This window comes from Halictus rubicundus, chromosome 1 (genome assembly GCF_050948215.1).
Source record: "Halictus rubicundus isolate RS-2024b chromosome 1, iyHalRubi1_principal, whole genome shotgun sequence".
Lineage (NCBI taxonomy): Eukaryota > Metazoa > Arthropoda > Insecta > Hymenoptera > Halictidae > Halictus > Halictus rubicundus.
The window spans coordinates 9,994,995-10,018,248 of NC_135149.1; the positions used below are offsets into that span (position 1 = coordinate 9,994,995).

The 23,254-nt window shown below is 37.5% G+C and overlaps 1 protein-coding gene across 1 annotated transcript in view; it reads left to right on the plus strand.

Moving 5' to 3' along the window:
- Nucleotides 1-23,254, plus strand: part of Glurb (metabotropic glutamate receptor B) — a 191,805-nt gene that overhangs the window by 137,155 nt on the left and 31,396 nt on the right. The window contains exon 3 of the mRNA XM_076787454.1: nt 9,171-9,341. Within this exon, the coding sequence (XP_076643569.1) occupies nt 9,171-9,341 (171 nt within the window). The remainder of the gene's footprint in view (nt 1-9,170; nt 9,342-23,254) is intronic.

The following is a 23,254-nucleotide window of genomic DNA, read 5'->3' on the forward strand; positions in this document are numbered from 1 at the left end:
ATTATATTTAAAAAGGTGAATTTACGGAACTGAGAAATAATTTGATTACAGTGCATGGAATGATATGAAATCACTCTTGTACAGAATGTTCCACAATTAATAGACATCACAATGTGTACTTCAAGATTATTTTAATACCTTTCTTATAAATTGTATTTCATTCTTAAAACGTATTTTCATGAAGCAAAATGTGTTGTTAGCTTCTACAACCGAATTTATAGTATTAAATTCAATCGTTTCCCACAATTCTAATTAATTTTCCAAATTGTCGAAAAGGATCGAATTGAAAATATTTTCATTTCATATATTACATTCTTACGAATGAAATAATAAAAAATATTAAAATAAATAATAAATGAAATAATAAAAATATTTAAATAATCTTGAAGTACACATTGTGCTGTCTATTAATTTTGGGACATTTCGCACAAAGATCAGCGATTGCTATTACGAATACTAGAGGTGTTGACTACAAGTTTATCTGCTTCGATCAACGTTCACATCGGAACATTCAATGACACCGGTGGCTGCAGAGTAGGATATGTTGTAGGTGTAACTTGGCATAATTCAGTAGATCGATGGTACTATGGCTGTGAAATGCTATTATTGTTCGATGAATTGCTGACTTGATGAGACTGTCCGGCCGCAGACTGCATGTTATCACGTCTCGAATGCCCGCTGCAAATAACACGTACCTCGAGCAATATAGGGATCATAATTGCTTCAACGATAACGTGTTCTAACTTCTCCTAATAGATCAACGCAGTACAAATAGCGACACAACACCCATTGAGTTCGGTCTAAGTAGAAATAGTGGTGGTCAGACATATTAGCCAGACCATTGGAAATTCCGTTCCATTAGTTTCTAATACTCATTTTCTCATGAACAAACCTTCAAGCAGAACAATATTTCCACACTCTTCCATTTAATTTTTGCTTGTAAACGCATTAAGTAGAAATGTCGAGTTACAATCAGACATTTCAGCAAGCTGCACTGAACTCGATATGCTTTCAAATCTTATTCTCTGAACCGTCGTTTAATAAAATATTTCTAGACCCTCATTCTTGCGTGTAAAATATTAAGTAGAAATGGTCGATCGTGGTCAGACACATTAATCAGTCTTATTAAAAATCACGTGTACTTGATAAGTTTGTAAAAAATATCTTAGCAAGAAAAAAAGATCGTAAAAGGTATGAAGTAGAATCAGTAAATAGTAGTCAGACAAGCTACGCATCTGAATAATTGCGCTGCGCTTTCAAATCGTATTTTCTTAACAACAAATCTTCGTTTGTGTTTAGTTTACGCTTGCTCATTTACCCTTTACAGAAAGTATAACTTAAACGGTACACTTAAAAAACCGCACGAACGCTTGGAATATATTACTCAGACTAAACTCGATCCCCGCATAAAAAGGATTAAATACATGCGGGGATTGCGAGCACAGTAACGCGGTAAAGTTGGCCGACTTTAAATCGGCCATTAGTTTTCTGGGAACTTAATCCTAATCGACGAACAGCAACCTGGCGATTATCTCGTACAAGGGAGGTTCAAATTTTTCTAACGTCACGTGGCATCGTGAGCTTGGCGCGTCTCGCGAAACTGTTTACCCTTTTCAGAGTGTCAGGGCTCCGCAGAACGTTCCATTGATCACCGCACTTTTTTTTCAATTGAAACCCTGGAATCGATTTTGCTTTCTCCCGTGGTACGCAACAAAATGGAAGTAAAATTACCCACCGTGAACACGAATTCATGTCGCACCGATACACACCGCATCGGATCAATTTCGCGGTACCCTTCACCCTTGTGCGGGGATTGACAGACAAAACGATATCCGGCTTCCAATGCAAATATTAACAATTTGCGGTGTTTCACAGGAACGAAAACGGAATGGTATTTCGCCCCTGCCTCACGGCGCCGCGCGCCGCTCTTTTATATTTTTCATTGCTAATTGTAGACGGGTCGAAACTTTCGAATACTCCGGCTGAATTTCGATGGTAGTATATCATGCAACGTACAGAGAATCCAAAGTATTTTCATACTATGTACGAAACACACTTGCACGAAGGATTGCAGAAAATGTCTGCTATTAACCACTCGCTTTTTAATATCGAGTCTGATAATGGAGAATTCGCAATAAAACCAAGTGAAGATGAGTATTACTCGTCTCATTCGATTCGCAATGAAGTGCTGTTCGTCTTCTATAAAATGTAGATATACAAAAAGATACGTACTGATATATAATAAATTCTTACAGTGGAAAATTAAGCTGTCTAATAACTGATTAAACATAATTGATCATGTCTTTTATAATCTCTTATTTGATTTCGCATTTTTATTGTACTTGTCTTTCATATTCATTAACAATCTCGGTTAAACGATTCAGTTAAACTTCACCTCTGGAATCCAGAAATGTTTAACTTCTTTTTATGTAATCCTGTAGATTTTAGTGAGAAAGTGCGAAAATCCAAGTTTCAATCCAAGGGGATCACTAGTTCAAAAATTATGCGTGTCGAAAGATGTGCGATTTTCAGTTGCTTAACGAGTGGAGCCGCTAAATGGCACTGCCGATAACGTAGAGCATCGATCTTTGAGAGGAAATATCTTTTCGGAAAATCGCACATCTTCACAAACGTAAAACCTTTGAACTAGTGATCTCCTAGGATTGAAACTTGGATCTTCGGCATTTTCTCGCCAAAATCTACAGGATTTCATAAGAAAAAATTTTAAAATTTCTGGTTTCCTGAGGTAAAGTTAATCCCACGATTGTGTTGCTCTGGGTAAGTCTGTTTGTTTCACGATAGAAGTTCGTCTTTCTGGAAATTAGAGGATGAAACTCGAGTATCAGGTAATAATGTAGATTTGTGCATCTCTATGAAGTCTACTGGTTCGTGTTATTTCTCTGAAAAATGAGTACATGTGCGCTAAGATACATTTTAGAATGTTCTAATATGAAGAAAATATACGACAGCGCGTTAATGGAGATACTATGCAAATTAACTGCCTCTTGGGAAAACTATATTTTATCTGGATACGTGATATAACTGTTCACTAGTCACCAAAATAAATAATATAATTCTCAAAGTCTTCAGATACAGTACACCCTGTTCTCATGCTCAGTTAACCCTTTGCACTCGTAGCCATTTTAACTCTAAAATGAAACATTTCTTCTTACCTAGAATATTTCCCTTCTATATATATAGAAAAAAAAAATGAAAAATATATGAAAAATATATTTTTTCATGCTATACATACGAAAATGGTGCAATTTACTCGTACAGTACTGAAATGTTTAGTAATTTATTAAATACAAACAAATTTAATAATGTAAAAAATATTTTGAATAATGATACAGGAATCTTTAGTGGCGCCTTACAGTCGCCATTCGAGTGCTAAATGTTAATACTATTCTAAGCCTATTGACATAAATTTTACTCTCCAAAGTAAATAATACAATCTTCAGCCTATTAATAAATCTCAGATACATATTCTACATGAAAAAGAAATAATATAATCTCATCACTATTAAATACATTCTATTTTCATAAATGAACAATATCAGAATGAACAATTAAAATCTTCTCTCAAAAAATAAATAATATAACTCTCAAGAAACAATAAGAAGTATTTGAAGAATAAGTGACAGTATATTCTCAGTGAATTACCATGCACTGCTCATTGAAGGCCACTCAGTAAATGATATTCGACGACGAGCAAAACTCTCAGAAGTCCATTCGCAAGTAAAAGCAGGCGTCAAAGCTATCTTTTCGGGCGGGCACGAAACATTAGTTTCTAAAAACTATCGTTTCGTGATCGCTCGAGAGAATGATGGCGCCGTGTGGCTCGCCTATTTCGCTTTTATCGAGGTATCCGGGGCGAGCCTGCAATTTCGCGCGGTTTGGACGCAGCCGGTCCGTTTCAATTAACGATAACGTCGTTCCGTCTCCTCACAAAGAGATTCGCAATTTCGCAGCGACCTCGGGATGCGTCGTGTCGGTCGGTAAAAATGCAAACGTCCCGACACTGGAACACGTCTTGTCCGCGCGACACTCTCGCGATTAGTTTCGAACATGTTCCAACGTCGATGGGAAAGTATACAGATTATGAACTCGCGTCAAAAAATTCCCGGAAAATCCGGCAGACATTGAAACGCTCCATTTGGCAACAGCTTGAATATCGCCCAAAGAAAAATGAAATGAACTGTAACACGTGTGCCGTATCACACCAGCAGTGAAATTGGTTAATTGCATCCTGAACTTTTTACAAGAAGATTGTAGTACTTCCCGCATTTTTAATGCATAAAAGTCTTCGACAAAAATGTTAAGGTGCAGGGTTCAACCCTTTTATTATATCCTAGTCTCTTGCGACTATAGACAAATTTTCTGTACACTGATTTCTACTATGGTATCGCAGAATAATCGTAAATATAGAATGTCTGTCTTTCTGTTCTTTAGAAGGAATTTTAGTTAATATTTGATTTCGGCAGTTTTAGAAACATCAGACTCTGATATTTTTTATTCTGCAAGAATAGAGAGCTCCTGCAAACTTAATACAATTTATTGCCGATTGAATCATAATAAAATTGACAATTTAAAATCATTTGGTTTTCAATGTATTGTAAGTATTAATACAGAAAACAAAATATCTTTTAATGTCAGTTTCATTGGATTAAAAAGTTTAATAGAATCGATGAAACAAAGGATAATTTAAATGAAGTGCATCTAGGGTGATACACCCCTATTGCATTAATTTTTTTTTATTTTCTTTGTGTGCATTTATGTATCCATTTGATTTTGTTCCTTTCGCTGTGTGATCGAGGCGTTTTATTATTCTAACTGCCATTACCGTTGAACAAAGGCTCTGCTCGCGTAACCATAATGAAGAGACGAGGGTAGGTTCTTAGGTTTCATGGTGGCTTATATGTTGCGCGGAGTACGAGAGGGTAACTTCACAAAGTTTGATCCATATCGGTCATAGGGTTTCCGAGCTAATAGGGAAAACATATACATAGGCGTTGTACTTATTAAACTACCACAAAGTGTCAGGGGAGTGAACCTAAGAGAAGGGTCTTACGCTTTCAAAGGGCTGTTTCGCGGAATTTAGTCTAAATGAACAAACGCTCACTATACTTAACTGTAGTCACCATCAGTATAAAACATTTCGTCAATTATTTAATGACAATAAACTTACATTAACAAAATGCGATCACGTACTTTAAACGATTATTTTTTATTATTGTCGTTCGCCCATTCATTTTTAAAAGAACCCTCACAATACTCTATGAAATAACAGTAGCCTGCTCTTTCATTTGTCCTTTTCGTTAAAATTGTCAATATTGTAACTATAGAGAATTATTTCTTGTCATTATCAATTCATCCATTTATTTCTATAAAAATCCTCATAATATTTTATGAAATAACAGTAGCCTACTCTTTCATTTGTCCTGTTTGTTTAAATTTTCAATATTGTAATGAACGAAATATGTTTTATTGGAGTTGTATATAACTACTGCATCATTGTTTCACCAACTTTTATAACGAATATCTACAATTACATACGAAATACCATTTATCTCTTCTTTTTATCTAAACTATCACTATTAAAACTAATTCTTAGAATATAGTGTAATGTGTGAATTGAAGGAGATTGTTTTCGTCATTTTGCGAACTTTATAACCGAACCTTCACTTTCTCATGGAGGATTTGCCACGATCGAACGATTCGCCTGCTCGCACAATGTTTTTCGCGAGCAGTAATGAAGAGAAGCGTTCGAGCGAGCCAAATTTGTCAGCCTGTTTGTTGGAGGAAGACCTTTGGTTCATCGGTGGTATTCTTGCGGGTCCACGAGCAGTGTCCGTAGGAGATGAGTTTATGTAGCGAGAAACGAGTCCACGTTATCTTCAGCCGCGGTGCGAGCCAGGCTCTGGCTTCTCCACGGGACATTGCACGCCATTTTATCCATCGTGCTTTATGTTTTACCAACTGGCAAATACCCCGGGAACGAGGAATATGTTTATCAAACTTCCTCAGACCTAACCGTGTCCTTAATCATCGGTCACTTCTCTCCCTTCAAATTTTAGCAAATCCTCTCTTATTTCAAAATGAGACTTTGAACATTTAATTCTGGTTCACCGTGCTAATAATGACAACTGAGCTTAAAGATTCAATTTTCCCAATAATTCGCAAACGACTTCATTTCCCAATCGGTTGCCAAAGGCTTCATCTTCCAATATTTTACTTTTACTTACCAATGCAACCGTTACCAAGATAAAATATTTAAATTCATCATATTTTATTATTCTATTCATCTTTACCGGTTGCATGATGTGTTATTTTTATTTGATGAAAAATCATAAGGTAATAAAATAATTAGTAAAAATAATACCGTATATTAAACAATTAAATATAATAAACCAGTACTGGAGTCACTAAACACAATAGAAGAGTGCGGACTATTTTAAAATATTTCTGGACTTGTTAAAAATTTTTGTAAAAATTTATTATGTAATCCTGTAAATTTTGGCGAGAAAGTGCCGAAAATGCAAGTTTCAATCCTAGGAGATCACTAGTTCAAAAATGATACATGTGTAAATTACACACAATACTCGTTAAACGACGCGCGACGGTCACTACATCCCAACATGGTGACAAAAACGCTGAAAATCGCACATCTTTGCGCACGAATAAGTTTTGAACTAGTGATCTCCTCGGATTGAAATGTGGATCTTCTGCATTTTCTCGCCAAAATCTAGAGGATTACATTTAAAAAAGTTAAAAGTTTCTGGTTTCTTGAGGGAAAGTTTAACCGTAGACTTCTTTTGTTATATATTTTACACAAGACCTAAAAATGCATATTAAATTGTAACAAACTGGAAATACATGAATGCAACTTGTTGCTTGTCAGTAATGGTCAAATAATATTTTAAACTACAATATTTGTACGATCGACATTATCGTACCACAATACTGGTCCATTTCACAGTTCAATGATCTATCGATGAATAAGCTTTTAATTAAAACAAAGGTGGATACAATCAATTTCATACAAAGCTGTTACAGTTAATTGAAAAGGGACTGGTGAAGCCATAATTGCAACGGTATATTGACTCGGTCACAGATGTAATCTTCAAAATGACACCGCCACATGCTCACACAAGAGCACAGTCTGTGATTAATCAAAGTTGTCCAATCGAACTAGAGGAATTCCATATTTGTGACACGAGCTGGCATTTCATCGATGAACGATGGTCCGGTTTATTGATCACAGAAAGAACATTCTCGCTATCCATGAAGCATCCTGATCTCTGTGTTACTAATGGTCGTGAATTGATCCTGCAATCGAGGACCATTTTCATTCTTTGCCATCCCGTTTATTTCGTCGACTGTGGCGCAAGGAGAGGTTAGAATAATCAAAGCTCGGTAATGAATTCACGGACGAGGGCAGGGAGTGATCCTGAATTCGTGGGATTTTCAGTATTAATGGTATTGCTATATTAATGTCTCTGCGGAGGATAACGGTGTGACGTCCTGCGTAAATGATCCTTTCGCACCGGGACAATTAATCAGCCACTCCATCTCGGCCCTTAAATAAGACGCATTCTAAATCCTGGATATATAGCAAATCGAGAATGAATTATGCCCCCACGAAATTGCAAAACATTAATTTACGTTAACAAAATTCTTCACTGAATTTTTGCAATCTTTGTAGGCTTTTCAATCAATCTAATGAAATCACTTATGTCGCATTTTTTTCTAATTGATATTATAATCAGAGATTTGAGACTTTCACGGCCCGTGATCAGTATCAGTTTGACACCAGTATCAGTGTGTCTTCTGACCCCCTGATGAAGCTAGCTGCAATGCTTGCGAGACGATGAGAAATTTCTTCCTTTAGGACACGGCTTACACCCAAAAGCCTCAATAGACAAAACTGTATGATATTATAATGTAATACACAATTATTTTGTACCATGTAGCCATTTTTGGGGATTATTTTATTCAGTCCAATAATAAATCCATCAAGCGAGCTTCTCGGAAGCATAAATCAAGAAAGAAGGGAGGCTCATTAAAAAGCCTCAATATTGAATTTCTATAAGACTTAAATCCACACCCTCGACCGTGCACTAAAAACTTCCCGAGCAGCTTAATCTTCCGGAGGGAGCCCACTTAAGCCCGAAACAACGCAAGATGAATTTGATTAGGGCGAAATAATTTTTAACTTAATCGTGTTCCCCATTCGTATTTGCATTTCGTGCAAATTCAGAAGGGTGGAAAGAACTGTATCATGTAATTGGAGGATTCAACCGGCATGGGGAAATTTCTGGCGATCCCATAACGAGAAACTGGTTCGAAGTAGATCGGTAAACTAGTCCACGGTGATATTTGAACTTAATCCATGCAAGTAGTTCCGCCAAGCAGATAAGACAACCGGGCGAGAAAGTAGTCGAGGGTCTACGATAATTGAAAGTGCGCGATAAGGGCAAGGTTTATCTACAATTTTCTACGGTGATAACTTTCCGAAGATAGTCGCGGACACCTTCCAACTATCACTATATCAGCCACGCTGATTAAAAAATCTTATTACCATCTTAAATTTCCCTGTAGAACCGTTGCCCGACCTTTTCTACTGCGCAAAATTGGAGAGGCTGGCCTTCGGCATGACGTAAAACTTTCTGCTTAATCAGTTTCGCGATTTATGATATAGTTGCGGACCGTATAGTTTCCACCGGAATTAAGTATTAGAACTTTTACTGAATTTTTAGTGATTTTTTTTTATAATGAATCTGTTGAAAATTCAATAAATAGAACAAAGAAATATTCCAATGAATATTTTCACATAAAATTTAATATAAATTGACACATTAACATCCATTATTATTTATGATAACCATTTTCTTTTGTCACTTCTATTAACTATCCCTACTAACAACCAAATATTCACTTTTCATTTAATGTAAAGCTATACAATAGTAAATTCAACAACACTGTACCCTAACCAGTTATATACAATAGATAAATACTTAGCAAGTTTGCAAGTTCTAGAATTATTTATATAGTAAACGAGTGTAGAAAAGATTTGTGAACGTTGTATACTTATTAAAAAGTTTTTCGTCCACTTAATGTTGATTACATAAGAATTATGAATTGATAAGTGTTGTTAACTTTGATTTCAGGTGTCATTCTTCTCGACGAGCCCGGAGCTGTCGAACAAGCAACGGTTCGAGTTTTTTTCGCGCACTATACCGAGCGATCACTATCAAGTGAAAGCGATGGTGGACATCGTGAAGAAAATGAACTGGAGTTACGTATCAATCATATACGAGGAAAGCAATTACGGAATAAAGGTGAGCGTTTAGGGTTACTTCCATAAATAGGACGCGATTCATTACACGAGAACGTCACTTGGCACGTTTTCGCGGATTCTCCACGAAAATCTGACCATTTTTGTCATTCGGAGGATACTGGGCATTTCATAGGATACTGGAAAATATTCAGTATTGTTGCTACAACCACACGAGGTGCCTAGAACATAAAAATTCCAAAGGAATTCGCATGAGAATAACTGAGATTCGCAAAATCGTAAAATCAGTCGAGACGTTCCATGCGATATGCGGAAGATCCCAATAAATTAATTGTAGCATCAGAACGTGCTCGGGATAATTTTATAATGTTTTTAATCATTCACACAATCGTTTCACGCCTACTATTCGGGAACATAACATCGTATGAACACTGATGCTTATTAAAATTTTTTAATTGTTTCTACAACCACACACAATATAAAAAGTGCGAAGAAGTTCGCGTGGGAATGAAAATGCACATATAACGTGGAATATTAATTTATTTATGAAACATTCAAAAAGTCAGGTCAACGTGTTGAGCAAATGTAAAACAAAGAAATTAATAATTCAAATACCTGGCGATTCGGAATAAATTAATTGAAGCGTCAGCCCGTTCTCTCTGGAGAATTTGATGATTTTGTCAATCATTCATATGATTGTTCCTCGTCTGTTATTGAGGCAAATAATACTGAACGATCCCTAATTAACTATAATATACGTACACTGAACGAGCAAACGTACACGATCAACGCGGCATCATTAACAGTTCGTTAAATATTACAATGGCCAAAAATATGAAACGATTCTTTGCAACACACATTATTGGAGGACCGTGTGCGTAGTACTCGACCAACTGGGACAAACACTTCAAATGTAGAAGGACCACGCAATGTAACTAACCCAGCAGCTTCGACAGCTTGTTAAATACGATACCGGTGAAATATTTGTAACAAAAACTAATTAAAACGAATATCAAGAGCTGGATAAAAATCACACGTGCACTTCGACAATGGTGAACATTCGACAACGAACAACGAAAATAGCAAGCATTCTGATCAACCCGATATTTATGACTGTGCTGCAGATTTTATGCATTTATGGCGGAAACGTGTAGACCGAAGGTAGGACAGTAAAAATATTTAAAGAATCTGAAAATCCTGTTGCACTATTTTCAACCGATTAAAATGATTTTAAAAAAGATATTGATATGTAGCTTCTTTACCTCGCAATAAGTGCAGCACAATTTTTATTTCGCATAGAAATCAGGGTTAAACTTCACCTTGGCAACCCAGAAATTTTTAACTTTTTAATATACAATACTGTTCATTTTGACGAGAAAATTACAAAAATCGAAGTTTTAAGGCGAGGAATTCATTCGTTCAAAAGTTACGTCCCTATTTTATCCCTTTTTAAATTTATACATTGGACGCGAACATTCGCTATAGAAAAATCCTGTGAATAAAATATGTGTGTTTCACAAACGTCCTTAAAACATTATTAGTACTGTACGTACGCAATTGAGATTGTTTTAGTTATGGATAATACAATCTTTATTGAACATAAAGTATATCAATATTTTCAATTTTGACTTGTAGCAACTTTAAGAACGGTCTTACGTTGATAAAACCAATGCAACTATACTATCAGAACATAAACTGTCAGTAGATTAATATGAAAAGTCGAAAATAAATCGCGATACTGAAAAATTCGCAGAAAGATTCACTCGACGAATTCATTTACTTTAAACTGCAATAACTTCGAAACGACTATGAAACGGGTCTCTTTACGGGTGTTCTATAAATCAGAAACAATAATAGACCGAGGGGATTCATGCATTCTTGGCAAGGATTTCGTCGTTTTCCGGCGGGCAGAAGCAAATCCGAGATTTTGATGTAAATTGTTGATCTACCGATAAGCGTATAATGATCACTCGATATATATTCGTGATTATCGAGTAGAAAAGGGCGGCGAATTACCCGCATGCGTTAATAGGTCGATATACATATAAAAACGCGGTCTGGCTCTCGTGAATTTTGCTACGGACGATCGATCCTGCCGCACGAGAGCCCTCAAACAATGCATTTCGCCGCACAATGCCGATGGACAGCACAGCCAGTAACGTCCGGAAAATTCGCAGGCTACCAACAGATTTTATCGGGCCCCCGTGACATTAATTTGCTTTTAAATAAATAGACATACCGCGCTTCGGTACTTTTATTTGCAGAACGCGCCCGACACTTTCTCTCTGCAGTCGACAGGAGTTTCGATACCAATTTTTTTTTGACATTAAAAATGATTGTCGGACTACAGCGAAAAATCGAATTACGTTCGCACACTGTTCGGACCAAAATTCGCACACTGTTCGGACCAAAATTCGCACATTTTCTGCTCTCACATAATGTAAAACTCTTCTTATGTGGTTCTTTTTAAATATGAATAGCCTGCCGATTTCATGCAATTAGTACAAAGAGTAGTAGATGTAACGTAAAACTTCTCTTTTTTATTATGCATTTTATTAATAATAAAATTATGGATTTTATGCATTCATGACACAAATGAGCAGGAGAAATCTAAAACAGTAAAAAGAATAAAAGTATTTAAGGATATTAATATATTATTTTCAGCATACTCAAATAATTAATGGGAGAAGTAATTTCTTATTTATCTCCTGTTACCATGACCTCATTAAAATTATGAAAGGAAAAAATAAATTTTTATTTTTATTCATCCAGTGTCTTGTGACTGATGCAGAAAATTTTTATTTTACCTGAAAATACAGTCTAATCATAAGGTGCGTCATTTGCAGTATTCATTACATTGTACTATATGAAGAATACCAAAAATGCAATATAAAATACTACTTGTTAAAAAAATTTGTCTCGACCGAGAATTTGATATCATACAAAAATCTAGCTCTCCGATTGAGGACCTCTGCATAATAAAATAATGATCTAACACGTTTCTAAATAATCGCTCGATAAAAGAGATAAAATAAATACAGATAAAAATACACGTTGATCAACTCAAAATAAAGACGTCCATAATATACAGGGTGAGTCACCTAACGTTTGCACCTCAAATATCTTTGTTGTTTCTAAAGATACGTAAAATATGGTAAGAACAAAGTTGAATGGTACAATGGGGCTGACACGATGCCATAAAAAAATTTTGTTTTTATGAGATATTTTAGAGATATCAATTTTTTAGAGATATCAACGTCACCTTGACTTTTTTAAATGGAACCACCCTTTTTTAAACACCTACAATGATAGTCCCTTTCATTAGGAATTCAGTGACTATATTATTCCAAGGTCATTCAAGGTTAAGGACAGAAAAAATGTATAAAACTAAAATATGGAAGCAGAGTACCTGTCTTTTATAAATGTTCAAAATGATGGCCATCTACGTCGATGCATTGACGTAAACGAGCTTTGAAGGAATGTTGAACTCTGATAAGTACATCCGAGGTGATATTCGTACATACTGTGATGATACGCTGACGCATATCTTCAACTGTTGTTGGAGCATCCATGTACACGGTCTCTTTTAGCAGACCCCATAAAAAGAAATCCAGTGGATTTAAATCAGGCGAACGTGCTGGCCATGAAACAGTTCCGCCTCGTCCAATCCATCGGTTTGGAAATTGAGAATCCAACGTTTCTCTTGCTACTCGTGCATAATGAGCAAGACAACCGTCATGTTGGTACCACATATCATAGCGATTTTGTAAAGGAACATCTTCTAACAAAATTGACAGATCTTCTTGCAAAAATTGAGCGTATTTCTGTCCCGTCATAATTCCGCTAACGAAATATGGTCCAATAGTAATTGGACGAATGGACGTATTTTGAATTGTCGTTCAAAATACCGCACCACACGTTTACGCTCCATTGTCTTTCATGGTCAATTTCTCGCAGCCAGTGCGGATTATCCACAGACCAATAATGGGCGTTCCGTAGATTAATTGAACCATGATTAGTGAATGTTGCTTCGTCCGTAAACAAGACATTAGAAAAAAATGAATGATTTTGAAGCAATCCCCATTGACAAAAGTTAATTCTATTTTGAAAATCATTCCCATGCAATTCTTGATGGAGCGATATGTGGAACGGATGAAATTTATTTCGTGCCAGAATTCGTATTACGCTACTTTGACTTATGCCTGCTTCCCGGGAAATTTTTCTCGTACTCACGTGAGGATTGACAGCTATAGCTGCTAAAATATTAATTTCATTGTCTTCATTAACCGTGGGATTCTTCCGTTTGTGCTGTCTTGCATGTACACTTCCAGTACTTCGAAACAACCTGTACGTATTAATGAAAGTCTGTCTAGAAGGAATGTTTCGCTCGGGGTACCTTTCTTCATAAAGTAATCGGGCCTGCACTGCATTTTGTCTACATTCACAGTAAACCGTGAAACATACTTATAGTAAATAAGAATGCTTGTGGATAGGGTCTATTTATCGTGAACTCCACTTAGCTGGCGAACTTACTTTATTGTCTATATGTACACGTATCGTTCGCGACTGTACAATTTTATGCGAAGTGTATCTCGCGACGACTTCTGACTGACTCTTCGAAAGTCCTGTACAACTTAATTCTAACGCCTTCGTTTGCCCTGGTAAAAATCCTAAACAACCCTGATTGGCTAACCCACGCTTTGGGTCCTTCCAATCAGAGCTGTTCTTTCTTCGTCTCACCCCCGTTCCTTCCGCCCTTGGCGTGTTTGTTTTCGGAACGGCGAGGTGATCGGAGAAGATGATGGGACTTTCCTCCGGGCCACTCATGCTTGACCCAAGTGTCGATAGACCGTTGGGTCCGCTTCAAGTGCCCTTCGGTTCGTCTCTTAATTTATGACGGTCTCAGTTTGCTATTGAGGACTTTGGGACAAAACTCTAATAAACATACTTCGACTAGGTCTGGAAAATGTCCACTCAAAAATAGCTTCGTCGAACGAGAGTCGTAAATTGCGTTGGCCGTTTGCACGAAAGAAAGACTCTTTTGTGTGCGTGCGACCGGACGCTACATGCTGAATAACAATAACATTGAAGGACCTTAGTATGTTTACTTTAACTACGACCATAGTATGTTTACTATTTACTACAAGTCTCAACCGTGATAAACGTAATCTGCCTTCATATTCTAAATCTTATACGTTTTTTCTGTCCTTGACCTTGAATGACCTTGGAATAATATAGTCACCGAATTCCTAATGAAAGGGACTATCATTGTAGGTGTTTAAAAAAGGGTGGTTCCATTTAAAAAAAGTCAAGGTGACTTTGATATCTCTAAAAAAACTAACATAAAAACAAAATTTTTTGTTGCATCGTGTCAGCCCCATTGTACCATTCAACTTTGTCCTCGCCATATTTTACGTATCTTTAGAGACAACAAAGATATTTAAGGTGCAAACGTTAGGTGACTCACCCTGTATAATGTTTAAAATGCTTTAAGATTATACTCGGATTTTTCGAATTCACGAGCATACTAAGAATTATAGTTGGCCCCGAACTATAGCGTCTCGAGCGGAAGGGAAATCGTCGAAGTTGAGTCGAAAGCTCCGACCGACTTGAATCCGATAACAAACTCTCTCGGAACTCGGAAAAATGTGATCGTAATAGTGTTTGAACAAGATCCAGCGGTTCCATGAATAGGACCATTGATCTCTATAGAAAGGTCCAAAGCTCGAAGAGGACCGAAATCAATGCCGAGTGCGTGTACTTGGTGCTGATGGAAAGGCCATAGAATGCCGGAATCAAAGACCGCTCTAGGACTTCTAGTACTATTACGAAACGCCCTTGTATCATGCAGAATCTAGCGCGTACAGTTCGTCGAACATATAAAATCTCTGGTTTAAAAACGAATGAGAGGATCTGAATGTAAAAACCTAGCACAACCTCGAGAAATTGAAACCTGAACGGTCCGAAGGAAAACTACAGCCGCAAAATAACTACAACGAAGCCTTACATGATCGATAAGAATGAAATGTTACCGTGACCGCTACTAATGTGATTACGTCCACGACTTTTAGTCGATCGCGTTTTTCTTGAAACACGGTCTTGTAACTTTTTGGCTATAGACTTGGCGTGCAAACGTTTCAGGAGTTTCTTTCTGCTCTGTGATTTTTTTTTTTTTTTGGTAAATTAGATACCCTCCGTATGCTATGCCGGAGTCATTCGTAACCCATAGCGGTGGGGATAAGCTCAAGTGACCGTCAATATGCGCAATTTTATTCCGATATAAGACGATGCTTCTTATTTCGAAATAAGAAAATCGCTAACCCCTCTTATTCTTTTTCATCCTAAATACGACGAAAGCTGGTCTCGAACCATCGTCTTATATCGGAACAAAACATAAAATAAAATATTCGAGTATATTCTAGTATGTTTTAGTATACTCCAATGTATTCTAGAAAGAGAGAAAAATTACACAGAAAACAGGGAGGGCAAAATAATCAAATATTTAAATTCCAGCCCAATTCTCTTTAGCGTTCCCGTTGCAAAGCTATGTTCCGATATAAGGAACGAACCTGTACGCAACACCTAATTCCCTTTTATAGTCAGCCCCAAATACCACCTCGCAAGCGCGATGCTTCTCTGCATAAACCTGTGGGCCGAAAATGCGAGAATTTTTCATCAAACGCGAACATTTGCATTCGTTTACATTCAAATACACGCACCGCGTACAACGCGACAGTTGCTCGTCCGCAATTTATAAAATACCTCGACACCGACAGCCACAACGTCGCTCATTCGACCAGCGCTTCACATAATCAAATAACTCCGGAACCACGCAACTCATTAGGTTCTTTCTCTACCTGACCGCAAGCATGAGCGCCGGAGGACCGCACTCGTTTGCAACTTCTTGTTGCCAGCGAACCTAACTTTCACTCTTCGCATCGACTAACTGCTCCACCAGCATGCTAATCGCTGATAATTAAAGCCGCTGCCGTATTTTCGAGAATTTATGCCTGCGCGCCCGGTGCGCGCAAGAAATTGTGAGATGAAGAAATTGAAGCTACTAAGTGACGATACTAATTAACCCTGGTATCGTGAGGTTACGAGTGGTTTTAGTAGATCTTTGTGTAGGCTGATTTTTGAATAATTAAAAAAAAAATTATTATCATTACCAGTCTGGTGATAGATGCTATATATTTCAGGAATGATTTTCCGGACGAAATGTTGTCGAATTCTACTAATATGCCGGAGTCAGTCCTGACCCACGCCGATATTTCACTACAGTTATCTTTCGATATAAGACGATGACTCGGGACCGGCTTTCGTCGTATTTCGGACGAAGAAGAAGAAGAGGGGTTAGCAATTTTCTTATTTCAAAATAAAAAGCGTCATCTCATATCGGAATACAATTGTACATATTGAATTGTACATTTTGATGGGTCAAAAATACCTCCGGCACAGAATACGGGGAGTTAAACAAAATTAATGGTGCGCGTTCAGTGTCACATTAATTCGTTAATATTGAAATCAGGATAGTGGATTCGTTTCAGCCGGTAATGTGTACGGACACGCGAAACGCAGCATCGTTCATTTACACGTTCGTCCAAGATAGCAACTACATCGCACATGCATGTTAATGCTTACCGCCGGTCGCGGTCTAATGAAATGTGTATTCCAATTTATTTCGCTGGCGTCACTCGGCTTCGGCACAACGTGATCGCGTTGCCGATTTGTCGAGGACTTCTTCGATTCGGTTTACGGTCGAATTAGCGGCTTTTCGGTCGTTCCATTGTTATTTCGCCGGCTTGGAACGGTCACGTGTAATTCTCGACGCGAACTGTTTCCAGTGAACGTTCGGTTTAATTAGAGAAGTGGGAAGAAGAACCGCTCACTTTGCAAATTACAGGCTACCGGCCTCCTGGAATGCACAATGATCACAACCCGAATGGAGATTACCGTACACGCAAGTGGTCACTAAAAAAATGTTAGACTTTCATTGTAATTGTTTCTTCTAATTATGATAAACCTTAAGAGTCTGATATTTGTTTCGGAAGAATTTTATCGATGCGATTCTGTAGATGAACTTTCAGACCATAACAAGTGCTCAAGTTCTATTTAACCTGTTACGTCCCAGGTGGGACGGATTCTGATTTTTAGGGGATAGGACGCAGTTTGAAACCTACTTGCATTCACCGGCCACTGTTCGAGAAATTGAGGATTGTTTAAATAAGTTTGTGACCGTATTTTTGAAACAACAACAAAAATTACTGATTTATTCAAAATTAGGTTCTGAATCAGATATTTAAAGTTTTGGTTTTACAAATAGGGTTGGTATAGCGCATATACTAGAAAGCTTACACTCACTTCGCGGGACTTACGGACGGAAACTGAGTTAACGAACTGGATTTTTACGGGAAAATTACTGTGACTAACGACGCGACGTGTTTAATATATGAACTTTCTACTGACTGAACTGATTTTGAGGAGTTGGTTCCCTGGTTGTTTGTGTATGAACGTGGACATTAATCCTTGTCATTTAGTAATAAGTCTGGTTGAGTTGAGTTCGTTGACTATCTTGTGTAATCCACAAGAATCCACGATATTGTTACATCATTTGGTTAAACTTTACCTCAAGAAACCAGAAGTTTTTAACTTTTTTTATGTAATCCTGTAGATTTTGGCGAGAAAATACCGAAAATCCAAGTTTCAATCTTAGGGGATCATAGTTCGAAAGTTATTCGTGTCTAAAAATGTGCGATTTTCAGCGTTTTTGACAGGTAAGGGCGCCGCCATATTTTACTACTCTTTGTGGATATACTAACCCCTTGCCTTATTATATCGAGTTAGACTGGTGGCGAGGATTTCTTTTAACCGAAAGTGAAGTTTTATTGTTTGTTATTGTGATTTAGTCATTAGAAAAAATATAGATATGCAGTAGATATCAATTTTGTTTCTTTTATAGGATATGGCGAATGATAAAGGAGTTCTGACCACTGTAGCTGTAAAATAAATCATAAGGCAAGATGTTAAACACATCAATTTGTCACTTTGCAATACCAAGCATCCTTTCATCCCTCAAGAATCGAAACCACGCGCTCCTCCATCGCCAATTAATAATAATCACCAATTAATCTTCGCTCGTTTACAATCTCTCCACCAATACAACAGTCGGAATGGATTATCCCGACGTCGTAATTCTTTTCTGACGTGGGTCGCGAAGTAATCCGTTGTTCTCGCCAGGAATCGCCGAACGAAAGGGAAAATAATGAAGAAAATCCCGTAAAGGATTACGGCAAACAAGAAATAATATCACTATCCTGATGGTCGGGTAACGAGATAATTATGGAAGAAGTAAGAATAATGTCATCCATAAACACTGCTGCTCTCCGAGTTCTGATTAATTGCTGTGACGCGCTCCAACTTTCCGGATGAGAACAAACGATACGTAGCTGTCCTGGAAACACAGCCGGACGTCTCTTTTCGATGTGAGGATGGTCACACCGGAAGCTACATTTTCATGCGATCGGTGCAAATGCGTGAGAGGTACGCGACTTTTCCGGGAAATAGGTTCGGACGCGTGTCGTATTGGTAAAACGCGGAAACCGAGCCATCCGTTATTGTTTCCCCCAGCACGCGGAGGCGGTATTTTATATGAAATTTGATCTTTTGTTGGTAGCAGATCGTTATCCCTGAGCAATTTGCTTCGTTATTCGCGGAATTAAACGACAAGAGAGAGGGAGAGAGAGAGAGAGAGATATTATTGCGCCGATGTTGCATTCGATTATTACTCGTTGTTCTATTAATACCGGCGCGTGCATATCTCGCGAGCGGGAACATTATTGCGAACGTTGCGTCGCGGTTTCGCTCGATTTTTTTTTTCTTCAATAATCCGCGCGCAATTTTCAATACTCGATGTGGTGTTGCATTCACCCGGTCAGCTGCGACCTAAATTTGCTGAATTCAACCGCGGACTGCGCGATAATATTTATTTTATTCGGTGTATCACGGAACCTTTTTTGCGTGGACATACTACTTTTGCGGGTTGTCACGCGTCGACGGTGGATAGAAATTCAAAGGGGTTATAGTGTAATCACGGTTCTTCTTTGCACGGTTTCGAGCGCGAGTCCTGTGTACTGCGGTTTTTAATTTGTGGAAAGACGAGTCTGAATATCGAGATACTTTCTTTATTTCTTTGCTCCTCTCGTTAGATTCGAGCCGTGATTTAAACTGTTCGACACGAAGAAGAGTAGGTATCTGAAACAAACTGAGAATTTGTTATTAACACTAGGTTTACGGGACCCGTCAAAATGACGGGTTCCAATATTTTTAATTTACGATCATTGAGAGTTTCGAAGATCCATCTACGTGGAACTATTCAACACATTTATTCCTTTAGGTACACATTAATTAAAAAATGGCTAAAAACTTGTATAGACACATTCTTCTTATTTTTATAAAGTAATGTAAAATACTCACTTTTAGTGCTCCGTAAACCTAATGTTAAAGAGTAATTAAAATAGTCTCCTTTGTGCGGGTGAAATGTTAGTATAGACATTGATACTGTCGTACTTCTTTTTTGAGAAATGTCTCCAACAATTTTTGCTCTCGTTGAACATTGAACATTGCCGCACTTTGCTTTGTAGAAGATTCCTATACTTTGTTTTACAGTGTTCATAGATTTTTATGCTGGTAATACTATCTCTGGTTGTCATAGACTTCTCTATTCTAATTTTTTAATGAAAATGTATTATACTATTTTTGTTATACTTTCTAATACTAGAAACATTAATGGCCAACATATTCGGGTGCATAGTTGATTATTGATGTTCGTTTAAAAACAATATTTATTTTTAAAACAATTTGTGAGTAGAAATCTTTAAATTTATTTAATATTTTAGTTTTTCTAGAGACAATAAATATCATTTCAGTAGCTCCTAAAATGTTCTACCAAAAATATGTATTTCATTTCACCAATACGTTCAGGGTTGATTCCACCCTTACAATAGAATCAATAATACATAAAACAAATACACATGAAATATTTTTATAAGAGATCTATATCGTTCTAGTTCTTATTAAAACCTACATTAGGTGTTGCATCCACCCCATCAATATAAATAATAACAAATGAAAGGAATACCTACATATAAAATATTTTTGTGAGAGGTACTTTTCATTAAAGCCAGCATTGAGGATTGCATTTACCCCTTCGACTCAAACGATAACCAATAAAATAGTATAAAATGTCATTACAAGACTTCCAGCCCATTGAAGTAACATTTTCTAATATTCTTAGACATTAGTACAATAATTTCTGAAACCATATACTTTCTAAAATGTTGTTTCTAAATATGCTTCTTACGCTCAACAGCGGTGTTCCACCTCTTCAATACAAGTAGTGATCAATAAAGCCAGTACATGTAAAATATGTTTATAAAGTTTAAACCCTATTAAAACAATACTTTCTATAATTAACGCGTATTAAACGCTTTTTAATATATTGGATCAAATACATTTCTCACGCCAAACGTTCATAATCATTCTCATACGCCAATCTATCGAAATCGAGCATAAAAAATTGGACATTCCATTTACAAAAACAAAGGTGACCTCTACATCTTCTCTACGCCTCCACTTGCAAGAATATCATTTATACCATATTATGTAGTTTCTTAAACCTTACAACTTCTGTAAATAACATTTTCTCGTATTGTTTGAGATAACTAATATATTCAAGTGGACAGAGTCCCTGGCACACACTGTGTAAACAAAGAGAAAATAGAATGTTTGCAAGAAATACTTTTGCGAGAGCTGCATCCTGTTGAAACAGCACGAGCCAATGTCGCTTCGGTATGTTTGTAGTTTGTAGCCGAATTCCATCCAGTGACGTGTGAATAGACACGCTCGATCCGTACCGTTAACGAGCCGCTGAAATTTCATTGGGGGTTGTCAAACAGTTTTCAGTTGCGGACACGTTAAATCGCGTGCACGTAGACGGTTTCATGACATTTTGCGTTCGGTCGGATGATGAAGAGAACGGAGAATGCACGAGAGTGCAAGCAACCGGACAGAGGAACAGGAGGAAGCGAGACAGAGGGGCGGCGAGAAGGATGGAGAAAACGGGCGTACACCTAATTAGCTTCTTCTCGAAATACGCGGCTACATAACGACCGACCTTGCATGGCCCATATTACCGTCACGCCAGCTGCAGGACGGATGCCGTTTTCTATGTATGCGAGATTCCTTGAAATAGATGATAACTCTGCGCCACTTTCTCACGTGAGCGTGAATGTTAATACATCGAGAGGTATTCTTAACGGCGGGAATACCGATCTTTTCATTTAATTAGCTGGCGAGAACCGTTGCATCAGCGGCTCTGTTGATTCTAATGAAACCGACGTATAGGGCCGGGAAAGATATTCGATATTTTTTAGCGATCGTCGTTTGTATGTAGAAGGTCAAACCAGTTCTCAAAGTACTGTGCACGTAGCTTTCTGCGTAATGCAGTAATGCATTTTTGAAACATCTAGATGCCATCGAAGTTCTAAGTGATAGACTCAATGCATCGAAACAATAAATCTATTATGAAATCTAGATTCTAAATTAAATTAGAAAAATTTTCAGGAAAATTACTTACATGACAATAAGAGGCATATTTTTGGCAGAAATCAATGTTTGGGTGTTTCATGTTTGCACAGTAGTTAATCTGTTCGAATTTGAGAACATTTGAGAAAATTGAGTGACTACAGTGGTTACGGTGCTGGGTTACAGAGGATACTTACAAAGGCAAAATTTCTGTGCAAACTTGTGATGTAGGAATCTTTATATTGGAAGATCTAGAGATAGTACTTACAGACAACGTTGCTGGTCCTTCGCAGGAGTATATCTCCATCAGTTTCCATCAGCCGGTGAATAAAAGAAGAAGCGAACTTTATGTGGAATATCTGAAATGCCTGATATACCGGGAGAAAAGGTGAAAATGTTCAACACGTGGTACCATCTGTTACACTATTCTTTTCTTGTGAATTTTTCATCGTAACGTTGCAATTAAAGGTTCCTTTGTACAGTGACTTGCTACGAGTATATTTTCATAGTTTCGTTCAAACAACTTTTTCTTCCGACAAAAGATACCGAATGTGTAGAAAACTTTCAGCTAAAAAAATAAAATAGAAGAAATTGCTGGAAGACATTTTGGTTAAACCAGCTCATGAATTTTTGTTTTAATCACTTTCTGCATACGTATATCAGTATACGAAGAACTGTTTAACCCCTTTTAGACACAAAGAGCAAATAAGTCCTCTTCTAAAACGAACTGATAAATAAGCATCAGAAAAGATAGCACGTTTTAAGCATTCAGTCTTGTCTCTTTTTATAAATGAAAAGATTAGACGTTAGAACGAAACTTTCCCTTGAAATTCCATCCAACACGGCCCGAGAAATTTCTGTTAATGGCCTGCCAAGATTTACCAGGTAACACCGAACTCAAACACGGCGGTAGACGAACAGTTTGAGCAAAGCCGACAACTTCAATTGAAGGATGCGTACCATGTAACGCGGGAGACGTCCATCTCCCGCAACAATGACTGGTTGCGGCTGAAAGACGAAAGACTCTTGGATGGTAATAAATATTCAACAGGCCTGGGTTCGCTGCTCTCGTTCTCCTGCTACGCTTCCCTCGGCCTGCCATTTTCCTTCCGATATTCCGTGGAAAGTCTTGGGGAGCGCAAGACCAACCTTGGCAGTGTCAACAGGAATGTATAAATGCATCTTGCAAAAGTGGAATCGCCCCGATGTCGTCGCTCCATCGAGTATCATTCTGCTTCTTGCGAACCTCGTGATGCCTGCGTCATCGATACCGTCGATAGAAACAGATTCATAAATGAGGAATTAGTAGGAATCAAACCAGTGATCATTGAAATTTCATAAAAGCAATGACAGTGTTACTGGTTCACGAAACGC